The sequence below is a fragment of the Nyctereutes procyonoides genome, unplaced genomic scaffold (genome assembly GCF_905146905.1).
Source record: "Nyctereutes procyonoides isolate TBG_1078 unplaced genomic scaffold, NYPRO_anot_genome, whole genome shotgun sequence".
Lineage (NCBI taxonomy): Eukaryota > Metazoa > Chordata > Mammalia > Carnivora > Canidae > Nyctereutes > Nyctereutes procyonoides.
Window position 1 is genome coordinate 19417828 of NW_026575159.1, and position 14864 is coordinate 19432691.

The 14864-nt window shown below is 47.3% G+C and overlaps 1 protein-coding gene across 3 annotated transcripts; it reads right to left on the reverse strand.

Moving 5' to 3' along the window:
• Positions 1-10718: 10718 nt before the first annotated feature.
• LRATD2 (LRAT domain containing 2) lies at positions 10719-12913 on the reverse strand. Of its 3 annotated transcripts, none has more exons than XM_055314379.1 (2): positions 12443-12913; positions 10719-11896 (listed from the first exon to the last, which is right to left on the reverse strand). In XM_055314379.1, the coding sequence occupies exon 2, from the start codon at positions 11797-11799 to the stop codon at positions 10852-10854; it is 948 nt and encodes a 315-aa protein (XP_055170354.1). In that variant the 5' UTR covers positions 11800-11896; positions 12443-12913; the 3' UTR covers positions 10719-10851. The 3 variants fall into 3 exon arrangements, with proteins under 3 accessions (XP_055170354.1, XP_055170353.1, XP_055170355.1); XM_055314378.1 differs by having other exon boundaries at positions 12501-12912; XM_055314380.1 differs by having other exon boundaries at positions 12429-12511.
• Between the last annotated feature and the right edge of the window lie 1951 nt (positions 12914-14864).

Genomic DNA, 14864 nt, shown 5'->3' on the forward strand with positions numbered 1-14864 from the left:
AAATTTCACTTTAATGATTATATCCTTTAGAAATATTCTCATGCATGCCAAGAACAGGTGTAACAAAAAATGTATGTGGTATCATTTATAATCAGGAAAAAATTGGATATAGTTGAAATGAGCATCAATAAAAACATGCATAAATAAGAAACAGAAGCTTTTTACTATGAAAATTTGGGACGCCTCGGTGGCTCAGCGGTTTAGAGCCTGCCTTTCGCCCAGGGCATGATCCTGGAATCCCAGGATCGAGTCCCACATCAGGCTCCCTGCATGGAGCCTGCTTCTCCCTCTGCCTATGTCTCTGCCTCTCTCTTTGTGTGTCTCTCATGAATAAATAAACAAAATATTAAAAAAAAACAGGAAAAATACATGCAGCTAAGCATGTCTGAATGTTCATATAAAAAAATCTAGAAGGAATACGCAGCACACCTGATATTAATAACCCTTGGTTACAGGTGGAATAAGGTGAAAAAAGGTAATGGAAGATGTCCTTTCTTTTACTTTATACACTTTGGTATTTGAACTTCTTTTAAGTACATATTATTTTTGAACTGTAAGAAAAAAGTAATAAAATTATATTAATAAAAAATATTCATAGGCTGAAAGGGCAGGCAGAGAGAGGCACTAACCAGGAAGTAATAAAACGGTTACAGCTTTAAGATGATATGATGATTTCAATGCCTGAGCTGCACCTCCTTGGTTGTCAGGTTGGGGAGAAACTGAAGATTCAAATGAAATGATGCACTTGGCTTGTTTATGTGCATGTGTACATAGGTTTGTGTGTGCATATATTTATGATTTTTCTCCAAACACCTGGAGGCAGAGAGTTTTAACCATTACAAAACCAAAATGTCACATCATCTCTTAAGTCTGGTAAAGTTTCTTTGGCTCAAACTGCTCAGATCTGAAATGCACCTGTGAGATTTCGGTGAGGCGTGAATATAGGGCAAAAGTGAAAAAGGGGAAATGGATAGTCATAGCAACCAATCCCTAAGCATAAAACTTCCTGCCAGGAATACTTGTTTTTTGATTTTTGTTTTAAAGATTTTATTTATTTATTCAGAAGAGAGAGAGAGAGAGAGAGAAGCAAGCTCCACACAGGGAGCCTGATGTGGGATTCGATCCTGGGACTCCAAGATCATGCCCTAGCCCTGAAGGCAGGTGCTAAACCACTGAGCCACTCAGGGATCCCCAACTTCTGAGTGATTTCTGTATATTACCAACTCCATAACCCTGCATGATGGGAGACATGTCATTCCCACTTTACAAATAAATACACTATGGCCTCCCAAGCCAGGAAGGGCATGTGCCCCAGTGGCACAGAAAGAAAGGTCCTGGGCTGACACCCAGGCCTGACTCAAATGCCAGGCAATGCTTTCCATAGTGCCTCTTGGCTCCCTCAAACACAGGGAAAGCAGCCTCAGTCCCAACTGTATTGGAACTGCTTGGCTATGCCTAAAGTCAGCGGGATGATGGTGTTAAAAGAGAACAGAACACTTTTAATGCAGTGAAATTATCCTTTCAGAGTTTTTAATAATGTGCCCTCGTTGACTGAAATCTGTATCAGCACTATGAAAAAGAGGATTTATTAAGCAATTGATAGTATTTTTCTCATGCTCCGCTCCCCCAGCCACATATAGAGACAGATGTGTATTTTGCTCCCTAAATAAAAGGTTGATGAGTTGGAAGCAGGGTTATATTAGAATCTTCCTCTGATAAGATATCCTCCTATCTGCTTAACTTTGCCAGGAAAGCTATTCTAGACCCTTTCCCATTCCCACCATGTGGGGTTAGCTGCCAACATCTCCACCCCTCACTAGTGCTACTATAATGCTTGGAGCCTGCCACTTCTCCATCATCACAACTTCATCCCAGGTATTGCACTTCCTGTGTTGCCCATCTTGCTCAGTAGAATATGGGTAGGCCCCTGGGGCACAGGGACCACACGGCACTCCTCTTTCTAGCCCCAGTAGGTAGCACATTGCCTGGGGTTGGCCTCAATTCATACTTAAAGAATGAATGAACACAATTCTAGCCAGACACATCATTCGGAATGGTCAAGAAAACAGAAGGGCCCTGCAGAGAAATGGCTCTTAAGTTTTGATAAGAGGAGCTGAAAACAGTCCAATTCCTAGTTTGGGAGAGAAAGAATTAAAGGAGATGTGTCTTGTGTAAAGCTATTCTGTGATCCTATAATGGTGGATACATTTTTCAAAATGATAGAATGCACAACACAAAGAGTGAAACTTAATGTAACTCTGGTTGACAATGATGTGTCATTGTTGGTTCATCCAGTGTAACAATGTGCCACACTGACTCTCATGCTGACCCTGGGGGAGGCTGTGTGGTTGGGAGAGGGGGTAGGTGGGAACTCTGCTTTCCACTCAGTTTTGCTGTGAACCTTAAACTGCTCTAAAAAATAAAGTCTATTAATTTTTTTAAGGTACTAAAATAGATGTCAGCACAAAGAACTGCCACTGTTTGATGCTTTATGGCTTTATGAACAACCTTGCTCTTACTGAAATATAAAAAGAAATAGACTCCATTAGAATAAAGTAAAATAAATCATGCACAGCCATTGAGATACAAGAGAATTCTCTCTATGGGCTTTGATGTATTGGCCAACAGTATAGCCAGGTAGCAAAGAGAAATGTACCCTAGTATGAAAAAAAAAAGGAGAGAGAAAGAAAGAAAAAGAAAATTAGTCTTCGAAAAGCAAAATTAAAACAGAACAACAGCAACAACAACAACAACAACAAAACAATGAAATACTTTTTCTTCCAGAGGAAATTCTATTCCCAAAGGAGATACAGATTAATTTACCCTTATTATCACCTTTTCCCTCACCCATGACCCAGATTTGGTTTCTAATATTAAAGATTGTAACAAAATTTGCTAATTCAAAAAAATGTTTTTTGTGTGTAGTCCCTATCTTTCACAATAAAAGCATTCCCTGAAATTCAATCATCTTATTATCACTTTTGTTTTTTTACATTTCCATATTATTTTTTCTACATATTAATTTTTTACATGAATGAGGTTTAGGGCTATAGCCAGGGAATAAGTATTAGGTAGTATTAATTGGTTATAATTATGTATAGCAACTTGTAGAACCATCTCAAAGGATATAGTTGCTCTTGGAACCTTGTCGTCCATGACAACCCTGCTGGAGTTGGGTACTACATACACAGAAATGTAAATTCAGGATCCCAGTGTGGTAAAAGGACTTGCTCAAGGTCATATATTATATTTGTAGCCATGCCATTTGTGGCAGAGCCAATATGGCCCCCACTCCGCACCTAAGTGCTCCATGATGCACTTGATATACGTTATGTCACGTAAGCCAATGAACAGTCCTATGGACTAGACAGTCCTAGTAACTCCAATTTTTAGGTAAGTCAAAATGGCTTAAAGAAGTTACTAACTTGCCCAACGTCACACAGCAGGTCAGGGGCTGGAGCAAAGATCTGAAGCAGGCCCATGTGACCTTATTTTGGTCTGAAGGAGGAAAGTGAGTCACAAAAGCACTGACAGGAGAGGGGCAGTTTGAGTAGGGATTGTCACAATGCTCCGCCACAGGAGGGTGGAGGTAATTAGGGGATGGTCAACATTCACCCAGGGTTTGTTATTGTTACTCATGACAAGGGTGTAAAATCTCTCTTGGAAGAGTTGCTTCTCCTCTTCCTGCCTCTTCTTACCTCTGGGGTCACTACCTTCAGAGTTGCTGCAACAGGAGTGAAAATCTACCTGCCTTTCAGATAATGCTGCCAAAAGTAGGAGCAGAATAAGGTTCTCTGTATCCTCCTTGGGTACAGAGAAGGGAGAGGCAGCCAAAGGGTGGGAGTGGCGATGACCTCTCAGTGGAGGAATCCTGGCCTGGGGCTTTGGAGACCAGCATTCCAGTTCCAGTCCAGAAGCTGTCGCTTATTAGCTATGTGACCAGGGACAAATGGCTTCATTTCTCTAAAGCTATGCCCTCAACTATAAAATGAAGCTATCACCTGCCGTCCAGAAAGGCTGTTGTGATGATTAACACTGGAGACGGAGGTGGGTGGGCGACACTGTGACCTCATCGCTGTTAATATTATCACCACACTATCACTTCTAATTCACCCTCATCTCTTCGGCACCTTATACCTTAAAAGTTCTTAAGAAATATTAGTTGAATTGATGAGTAAACATAATAAAATGCATAAACAAATTAAATGGTTCATCTACTAAAGATCAAATCCTCTAGCAGTAGCTAAACAACTGCAGTACTAACTAGAGTTCTCTCTTTATCTTACCAGTTTCTTGTAGCTTAGCTAAGAAATACTCTAGAACTAACGGGGGGGCCTCTCTCGACCAGACAAAAATTCATTTTGAATAAGGCTTTTGAACACCTAGAATATCCTAGATTTTCTCTTTATCAATCACAATTGCTATTGATCTGCACTTTAGGTGCGTTGTTTCATTTTGTTCTCACAACCACCACTTAAAGTAGATACTATTATTTTAGTTCAATTACATGATTATATACATTATATTATTTTGCAAGTACAGCTGAAATTCAGAGTTAAGTGAATATGACCTATGTCATAGGTCACATTCTACAGAAGATAAAATAAGGCTTCCAAGCATATATTTAACTTCCGCCAAAGTTACCAGCTTGACAGTGAGCAGAGCCCAGAGTAGAGAAACCCAGGTAGGTTGACTGTCAAGGCTTAACCACTATTCAGTTTTTCTTGCCTAGGTCAGACCCTCTACTTCCAGTTTAGCTTAGCCACTGAGAATCCTCAGTTATGAGGTTAAGGTGAATGCTTATTAAGGTAATCAAACCTTGGAAGTTAAGCACATTGTTGTACAAGTTTCTCCCCCCAAAGTAGCAAAGCTCATCGAGTCATTAATGGCCATTGATAACGAAGCACCAAAGTCTATATTCTGATGGTGGCCTGTGTTGGCCAATTGAACGAAATAATGTCTTCTGCGATCATGACTCCAAGACCAGGGCATGAAGGCTGTCAGACTTGTGCTGTTTTACGTCTGCTTCCATCCAGCCTGACCTATGCCTCTTCTCTCAATCTCATCAGGCAAAGGCCCGAATTCACACTCTATTTATAACCCAGCTGGCAGTGGAGTTCTGGGAGAGGGGACAGTGTCACTCCCTTGCTCCCTGTTTGATTCATCCCACAATCACTGCTACCTCACCCTCCTCACATCATAGAGATGACAGCACCTTGAGGAGATGGGAGGGCTTTCTACTCTGGCAAACTCAACCTCCAGGTTCATTCACTCCCTCAAATGTAGAGTGAAGGTCTCTCTCTGCCAGGTCCTACTGGAGTAAGAAGCAAAGGCATTTTGAGGCCACTCAACATTCTTTCGTTCCCTCCCCAGCCTTCCTCCCTGAATCAGTGTAAGCCGTGCCCACACTGAAGCACCTGGCTCTCTCCTTTACCCTTCTCTCGTCTCCTCTGGAAGAGTTGAGCATAAATGCTTCCTCAGGGAAGCCTTCACCAACTCATTGACAGAGAGATCCCATACACCCTGAACATTTCCATCAACTGAAATTATTTACTGTGAATTCCTTTTTGGTAAGAAGTCACCTGTCTTACCAGTTAGACTGTGACACTGAGGACAGAAACTATGGATCTGGTCTATCTTTTTACGTTAGGCACTGGGAATTCAGGAGCCTCCCAGTTAAGTACTTTGTGAATATTAGGTATATTACTTACATCCTTTTTGCCATCACCTGTACCTTCAGAATTTTGATCTGAATTCTCCGATGGGAGTACTCTAATTCAACCTACACCCATCTGCTTTACTTGAAGACCTACCAACCATCAGCTCTGTACAGGGCCGCCTTTTATTATCATGTCCCATACAAAAAAGAGTGAAATGAATTTCCCCTGAGAAACCAAGACTCTCTCGATGTGTTTGCTTGTCATCTCTGCACATTCCAGTATCTGGACTAGAGCTCAGCATCATCTACTCCTTCATAAATTCCTAGTATCTTGTGATTGCAAATACACACCAATCATTCTTGCATCTACTCTGCAGATAAAATGGCTCTATTTGTTCAATAAGCCATTTTCCCAGTTAATTCAGTAAAAGGAAATAAAAGCCCTTCTCACGTATTCTGGGTCTGTTCATTTTGGAGGTCCTTTTAAACGCTTCCAAACATGTCATTTTCCTACATTAAGCAAGCTCAGTCCACTTAAAGGGAATGGAAACAGCAGCCTACACCAAGATCACCCAAGAATAAATGAACTTTCTGTATCAAGCTCCCTTCCCTCTATTTTCTTGTACAAGGAGAACCATGATAAATTAAGGACTCCCACTCTAGGGATAAATGGCCCTCCTGCTGCTGAGCTCCCTATTACTTTTTGCATTTCTGGTTCTTTCTATTTAAAATTCTCCTAAGAGCCTGTTGACAAAACCCAGGCTTTTGAACCTCATGGGACTGTGGCAGTAGCTTCAGGTGCTGGCCTAAGCAGTGCTCGTGGCCTCCCACACACCAGTCCCAGATGCCACATCTGCCTCTCTATCAACTGCTGGCATCTGCATCCCTTATGATGCCAACGGTGCCATGTGGTCACATTTGTCCGTTTTCTGTAATTCAATTACCCAGTGAACACATTTGCCTTGTCTGAAACTGAAACCACCCAAGATGCAACTGATCTTAATACCAAAACGCCCCAGTATACATTCCAATATGGGAGTGTGGTGATCAGCAATGTTTGCATTGATTCTGAAAATCAATGTGCACTGAAAATTTATGTTTATGCGACATTTTTCACGAACACTGATAGCCTAGAAGCAATGGGTGATTAATTCTCACAGGGCAAATGCAGGGAGGGCTTTGTCACTAAATGAATGCATCGAAATGTTTACTGAGCAATGTAAAGATGAATATCCTCAGAAAAACTGCAGCTTGATATTTGAACCACACATAGCAGAAAGAGGTATACAAGTAGGGAAAAAATTATAAATTCAGTTAACACTAATGAATGGTTTATTGGAAACCTTTATAGCGTTTTTCAAAAGGACTTGATAGATTTCATTTTAATAAGACAGTGAAGAGGAAGTGGTTCAAAAGATGTCATCGATCTTTTATTTTAACTAAACACTGCCCTTCATTTTGAAGGAAATGATACAGTTTCAAATCGGAACCTCCTTCTCAAGAAGTGGTATGAGAACATAACATTGATTTAACATACAATCTTCAACAAAAATAGTTTACACAATTCACTAGGAAATAAAATACACATAGAATTTACCATGTTAGTAAATGTAATTCTCCATGGGGCACAAGAATTACAGCTAAGAACAAAACATAGTGAAAATGTGAATAACCAGTCAAGTTTGTAGTTACCATGATTTAAAAAAAAAAAAAATCTCACAAATGTAACTTCCCAAACAAAACCATTAGATGACCATGATCACAGATTTTATTCTAATTTATTTTTAAAAATGGTTAGACGATCACATAATATCAAGAGTCTTCGACACAGTGGATTCGATTTTGTTAGGAAAAAAAAATAGAAAACAAGTAGTCATTAATTTTTCTTAACTCTCCATAGCATATGTGGTACAAAATTAAAGTTTTGCTTCCAAAAATATGTTTCCATGTGGTTGTGGTGCTGTCTAGTGGTGCTCTTAGGGCCAGAAACACCGAAGACACGAGAAGCTTAACCACTGAAGTGTCATTTTTCATAAAAACTAAAGATTTCCTTAAAGGTCTGGTGTCAAGTCTTCTGCTAGGCATTTCAGTGCTATAAAGTCATTTTCAATCACGTGTGGAATAAAAGCTACAAAAAGTAGGAGTTCTTTCAATACAAAAAGTGGTGTCGCTGACGTTGTGGGCTCCTTTGACATACATGAGCAGTCTCAATAAAATATTTGCTCAGATAAGAAAATAGAATTTGTTTCATTACTTTTAGGATATGTTCCAGTCCGGGGTCCTGCTTATCCCTGCCACAACTTCTGAAGAACATTAGAATCGATATTTCTTTCTTTCAAAGAACATACGTAATTCACAGTACAAAAGAGTTTTAAAGTCTTATTCCCAAGGAGAAACAAAAATTATTAAATATATTTACTTTTTTAAAGTGCCAGATGTAGCCACAGCCTGGACATTTAAAAACTCACTTATCCACAACACTGCCACCTTGAGGAAAGAGGGGAAGTTGATGAAGTCCCCTTTCTTGGAGCCTTCTTTGGTTGATTGTTGCTTTACTTTAGAGCTCTAGAGAACCCTAAGGAAACTTCCAACGGAATCATTCTTCATGTTCCAGACTTCACATCTCTGGTAGCCAGTAAAAAAAAAATGCTTGCATTACATTGGAAAGTAGATGGCTTTCCTCTTCTAGCTCATTTTCAAAAAAACAAAACAACCCCCCCCACCACCTCTTCTCTAGAAGCAGAATGCTACTGTTTATGGGTGCGGATTTTACAAGAGTTCTTCAAGTGGAGACTTCCCACAAAAAGGAGTTCCTTTGTAACGACAGACACTGCTGTACCTCCGTGTGACTAATGACATTCACTTTCCAATTGAGGGCCAAGGAGGCAGACACACAGATAGGGAAGTGGAAAAGCTGGCTGGCTAGCCAGCCCAGAGCTACTAGACTCTGCTGTTCTGCTCTTCTCCCCTCTTGGTGTCTGCACGCTGGTCTTTCAACCACCACGTTAAGTGTAAAAGAAAATCCAAATCTGTTAGATGTGGGAGGATCTCCTAAATGTCTTTTTACCTTGCTTGGCTTTGCCACGAACAAGAGAATATAAACATGAAGCTGGGAGATTATTTCACATGGAAACTAGAGCTACATTTCCCCCAGGCGACTGACATTTTTCCAAGGTCCCAGACTAGGGCTCTGAGTGTGGTTCATCTTTAGCAATGTGACAGGACCTGTTTGGTGATCCTTGTGAGAACAGGGAACATAGCTAATGCCCCCACAATTATTTCATATTGAGGTGTGACGACGGTCTAGGCTCTTTAAAGATTATGGCATCAACTTCCAGGTTTGAAAAAAAAAAGTATACAAAGAAATCCTTCAAGTCTTGTTGCTGTGACTTAGAAATCCCCAGGGAGAAGGCCCGAACATGGCCACAGCTTTTTAGGACGCTCAAATAGGATTCCACTCCTACTTAAGAATTTGTTCAGAAAATGACTTGTTCGGTGTCATCTCAAATGACTCCCAAGGGAAAGGAAAACTTCACTCAACTTTTGAGACAGCATTAGCAATGCCAATCTGCGGCACAGCAGCACCATTAAATCAAGGGCACACATCATGCGAGAGCTCTCATGAATACAAGAGATGGGTTGTAAAAATTTCTAGAGGCCCCACAGTATAGCAAACAGGATCAGTGGCAGATTCAGAGTACAGGCCAGACTGGTGCCGACAGATCTCACAGCCACCAACCTGTGCCTTAGGACTGTCACCAGATTCAGTGCTGACTACACCAGGTGGCATTTAATTTGTGATGGCTGTCACCCCTCTCAATTGCAGGAGCCCTCTGAAAGGGGGTGGGGGGTTCTCCAAGGAACAAAGAGACTGCTGCAACACAATAAGACTTTGCATCTTGATTAAATTGCATCAGGTGTGGCTAGCAAAACAAACACCTCATCACTGAATAGACCTCAAGCCTAAGATTTTATCACCTGCAGAACAAAAGTGAGTGAGGGGGATGGGACAGCCAAGAGGCAAAAATAAAAAACAAAACAAAAAAACCCAAATCAAATCAAATCACAGGCCCACCACCAAAGCCTTAAGAGTTTAAAAAAGGGTTATCTTCACTGTTCAGGAAGGGGATCAGATGATGAGTGGGAGACAGATTCCTACCAGGGCAACCCCATTTGACTACTTCTGTAGTGGATACTTTATGGGGTGGCACCGGCCAACCCTCTGTGTGACCTGGGGATGAACACAACCATGCAGGTTTAATTAGATTAGAGACACAAAGGGCTATTCCCTCCTTTGATGACAACGTGGCTCTAAGTGCCTACAACAGCAGGCGAGAAACAAAGGCGGCAAAACAGAACCATAATTGAATCCTTCCCCAAGCCGGCCAGTGACAATGATTTACTTGGAGGGAGCAGGAGACTCCAGTAGAAGCCAGCTCCCGAAGATGAATTACTTGGGGGGGGGGGGGTAGGGAGGTAGCAAAGTCTTTGTCTTGTAGCCCAAGTTCAGGCAACTATTCATCACACTTCACAGGGGGGCTGCTCTGGTTGTGGCCTGCTGCTCCCAGACCTGGGCCTGGACTCTCCAGCCTTCTACCCCAGGAATCCCCCCAAAGTAAATCACCCCAGCCTCCCACATCCCCACCCCCCACACACACACACCCCGGGGTGGAGGTGGGGGTGCGCCTATCTGCAGCTTGGCTCTCTGCCAGCTGGGCGCCGCCACAAACCTGCTCAGGCTTCAGTACAGGGCCCCCTCCAAGCCCGGGGGGAGGAGGAGGCAACGGCAGGCACCAGTCCTCTGAACTTTCCTCCACCCCCGAGTGCTTCAGAAGGGTCCAGTTTGGACCCAGGTCCGGCAAGGATGAAGCGTCGGGCAAGTCCACCTTTCGGCCCAGCTCCTGAAGGGAGCCAGATCCAGCGGGCGGGCAGGAAGTGCCCCGGCTAAAGGGCGCCTACGTGCTCCCTCCTGCTCCTCCTCCATCCAAGAGAACGAGCTCAAGCCACAGCTGGCTGCGCATTTCGCCAACTCTCCTTTTCTCCAAATGGCCCAGGAGCCCAGATGGGGCCCGGAAGGTGCTGGAGGAGGGAGCGAGAGGAGGGAGGGGGGGCGGCAGCTGCTGCTGCTGCTGCTGCTGCTGCTGCTGCTGCTAAGGGCTCCCGCCCAGGGGCTCGGCACCCAGCTCGGCCGCTCAGTGCACCGCCGCCTCCCGGGCCTCGTCCTCCCCGCCGGGCGCAGGGGGGCGCCCGGGAGGCGGCGTAGTCCGCGCCGCGTCGCTGTCGCCCTCGTCGGGCTCCGCCGGGTGCAGGTGCATGGCGAGCTCCTGCAGCACGGCCGCGCGCCCGATCTGGTCGTTGCGCCGCTTCTCCATGATCAGGTCCTCCAGGCTCTGGAACTCGAGCGTGTGGCTGCGCTGCGCCGAGAGCTGGATCTGCAGCCGGTAGGGCTGCTTGCCGATGCGCAGCTCGCCGCCGATCTTGAACTCGCGCTTGCCGTAGCGGCACCAGGCGGCGAAGCTCTCCGAGTTGCGCCAGCTCAGCTCGCGCTCCTTGGCGCCCACGTGAGCCAGCGCGTTGCGCACCACGGCGCCGGGGCTCAGCGGCTTGTAGCGGTACAGGTCGTTCACCACGCGGCCGCGCCGGCCCTGGCTCGCGTCCGTCAGGAAGCTGTTGCTCACCTCCAGCCGGTGCAGGTGCACCACCTGGAAGTTGCCCACGTACACGGCCCAGTGCGGGTACTGCGCCTGCGACACGAACTCCACCAGGTCGCCGGGCTTGCACTTGTTGAGCAGGTTCTCGGGCGTGTAGGTGCTGAGCGCCGCCGAGCCGGGCGCGAAGCTCTTCTGGTAGATGCACTCGTCGCGGTAGAACACGGAACACTCCACCTCGTGCAGCCGCGGGTCGTAGGGCTGCGGCGGCGGCGGCGGCGGCCCGTCGCCACCATCGGGCAAGCCGTCGCCGCCGCCGCCGCCGCCATCCGGCCCCTGGGGCGGCGGCTGCGGCTCCACGTCCTCGTCGTCGTTGGAGAAGATGTAGGAGACCCCGATGCGCGGCCCGTCGTCCCGGTCCACGCCGGTCGGGTCGGCCGTGGGAACTTCCTTGTAACTTAGGTGGGTCAGCTTCTCCACCTGGTTACCCATCACGCTGCGGATACGCGTTCACACGGCCGAGGGGGCAGAAAGCGAAAGCACCACCTGGGTCATCGGCACGGGTCCCCCGGACAGGGGCCGAGACCACCTGTTGGGAGAGGAAGGCAAGGCTTGTAGAAGCCCCTCCATGGAAAGGACGAACTCGTTAACACGAGGAAGAAGGGCTGGGGGCTGAGCACCTGGAGCCATTTCACGGGGAGGCTCGGAGGCGGCGAGCCTTGCCTCGTTTCTCCACCTCTAGGGTCCCGGTCCCAGGAGGCCGGGCAACTGGGGCCCTCCCCCGCCCCCAGCACTTCACCTCGGTCGGGCAAAGCCCATTGCATCAGCAGCTCGTACGGCTTCCGCCGGCGCCCTACCTGCCAAGCCCAGGCAGGAGGGGTGAAGAAGAGAAACTTTACTCCAGTCCCCCTTTCCTTAACCCTCCTTCCACCCCAGGGCCCTAACTTAGCCCCTAAGACGTCCCCCTCGCAACCCCTCACGCCTCCATCTCCGGGGAAACCGGCGAGGATCCCGCAGCTCGGCCGGGGCAGGTGAGCCACCCTACCTGGCTCACCTGCGGCGCTTTCGCCTCCCGTCTCGCCCGCCCCTCCCCCGCGCGCCCGCCCGCAGGCTCGGGTTACCTGCGAAAACTCACCCGCGGAGAGGAGGCGGCCTTGGGGAACCGACCCCCCCACCCCTCCTCCCAGCCGCACCTTGAGACTTCTAGGGTGAGTTTGCAGGTGTGGGATCCGCAATCCGTCCTCTCCGGGCGCGGGCGGCGGCGACGCTGGGCAGGGGGGAGCGGCGCATGTCTGGCCCCCGCGGCTACGGGGCGCCCCGAGCCTTGAGGATGGGAAGCGACGGCTGTTTGCACCGCACCCCTCCCTCCTGCTGGGGCTGCTGCTGCTGCCCCCCAGCCTGCTCCCGGGGGAGGCGGCGCGCGAGCAGCCGGGGAAGGAAGGAGCCTCGCTGCCCGGCGGCGGCAGCTCCAGCCCGGACCCGGCGAGCAACAAGCGCCGGAGCGGGAGGGACGGGATTGTAGATCCGGCTCCGGGCTCCCCGGGCGGGAGCGCAGCAGCCCCTGGCGCTTAAAGAGACAGACGCTCGCTCCCGGGGCCCGGGTCTCTCCCGCACGGCGCGGCGCCTCCGGGGGCCCCGCCCCCGCCCCGCCCCCGGCCGCGGGGCTCCGCCCAGGCCCCGCCCCCGCGCCCGAGCCGGTTTAAACCCAGCGGGCAGGTACTCGCTTGGCCGGCTGACACCTCGGATCGCGGTGTCTGCACTGGCCACGGGGGATCCCGGCTGCTTCCTAGAGCAGGGGCTCGCCGTGCGGGGCTGCGCTGCTTGCTCAGCTCGTGCTCTTCCGAGCTGGCGGCTTTCGAAAGCGATTGGAAGGACCTGCGCCACCTGCCAGCGCAGAGGCGACAGAGGGACTGAGAGTTTGGGTGTCTGTCCTGTTCCCTCTCCGCCTCGTTCCCAGACCTGGAGACGGGAGCAATAGTCATGGGCTAGTAAACAGGCGTTGGCTTCTGGATTTCCTTTCCTGGAATGTATTTCTTGCCCAAGGTCATTGAGAAAAGGATTTTTTTTCTTTTCTTTTTTTTTTTTTTTTTTTTTTACTGGGACAGCTGGAGAAGCGTTTCAGTTTAGAGGTGTTTCTAGAACGCGTGCTGTGAAACTTTCAGGAAGGCAAAAAAAAAAAAAGTTCACAGAAAGGAAGCCCTATTAAACTGAACGAAGAGGGAGTGGCTGGCTTTGCTCCCAAGCCCTGCCCTCTGTTTGTAAGCTGTCCCTGGAAGGTGGCACAAAGTAGATTTCATAACCTCTTGTTGTTTGCAGAGTGACCGAGTCATCCGGTGGGTTAGGAAAAGCATTTGCTCAGAAAAACCATTTGCGCTTGTCGTTTTCCCTGGGGATGGGGGAATCTAGGAATTGTCTAATTGTCCTTAAATTAAGAACAAATTAGAAGAGGCCCCTGGTGGATCTATTTCCTTCTTGCTGACTTATGGAAGGAAGTGACCGAAGAGGAGGATTGCCTCCTAACCTCCACCACAAGGACACTTGTTCCCTCCATGCTGATTTTGCTTTTTGTCTTTTGTATTTGCCTGTATGTGTTTTGTTTTTCCTTTCATTTTTGTCCCTTGTCTGAGATGCAGGTTACCAAAGGGTTCTTTGTCTTAAAAAAAAAAAAATATGCTTAGGCATTCGCTGGAACACCAGACTCATTCGTGGTGGAATTAAGAATGCAATTTAAGACCTCTTCTACCCTGTTTTCCATCACTGTTTGTTTTAACTAAATTTTTCCAGGTAACACTATTATTAATTCAGTATGCATACCAACCAGTGGAAACAGGAATATACTAACACTACTGCGATCCTTTTTAGTGTGAGAGAGAGGAAAAAAAAAATCAATCTACTTAGGCCCTTTTGAGCCCAAACAATCGATATTGGCAGGGCCGTGATGGAAGTTAGTCCTTCAGCAAGTCTAAGATCACAGTACAAGTTCCGCCAAAAAGAGACTTCTGTGTGCCTGCTGTGCAGATTAAAATTACAATATTTTCTAAACAGCCTCAGGCACATGTTCTGAGGTGCTGCTGTTACCTGAACACTTGGTGTCACCACCATGTGAGCTCCTGGAGGTACTCATTTTACCGGGAGGAGTTAGGCTTACAGAGTCAATGACAGTCATTCCATGTCTGATAGTCTGAGAAACCTCTGCTGGGGTAGACCACTTTGCCACAGCCGGTCCTGGGTAGGTTGGCTGGGAATAGGAGAATCCATAGGACACAGAAGTATGACAGTGTGCTGCCAGCACTCTGGGACAAAGATCTAACAAGTAGGAAACAATACCTAGTCATCTAGGTGCCTGTCCCCCTGTCTCGAGCAGCTGTGTCCAGGTAGGTGATCATGGCTCAACAATATTTCTTGAATTGAAACCAACTGGGAAGGCTCAGGGGAAACAGGTTCTGAGTCATTTTTATAACCCAGTGCTTCGTAGTTAGTTAAGTGCTCAGTAAGTGCTTGATGGATGCTTTAGCAGAATTCCTGGCCACATTAATGGTCCCCCTCCTGTGTAGCTT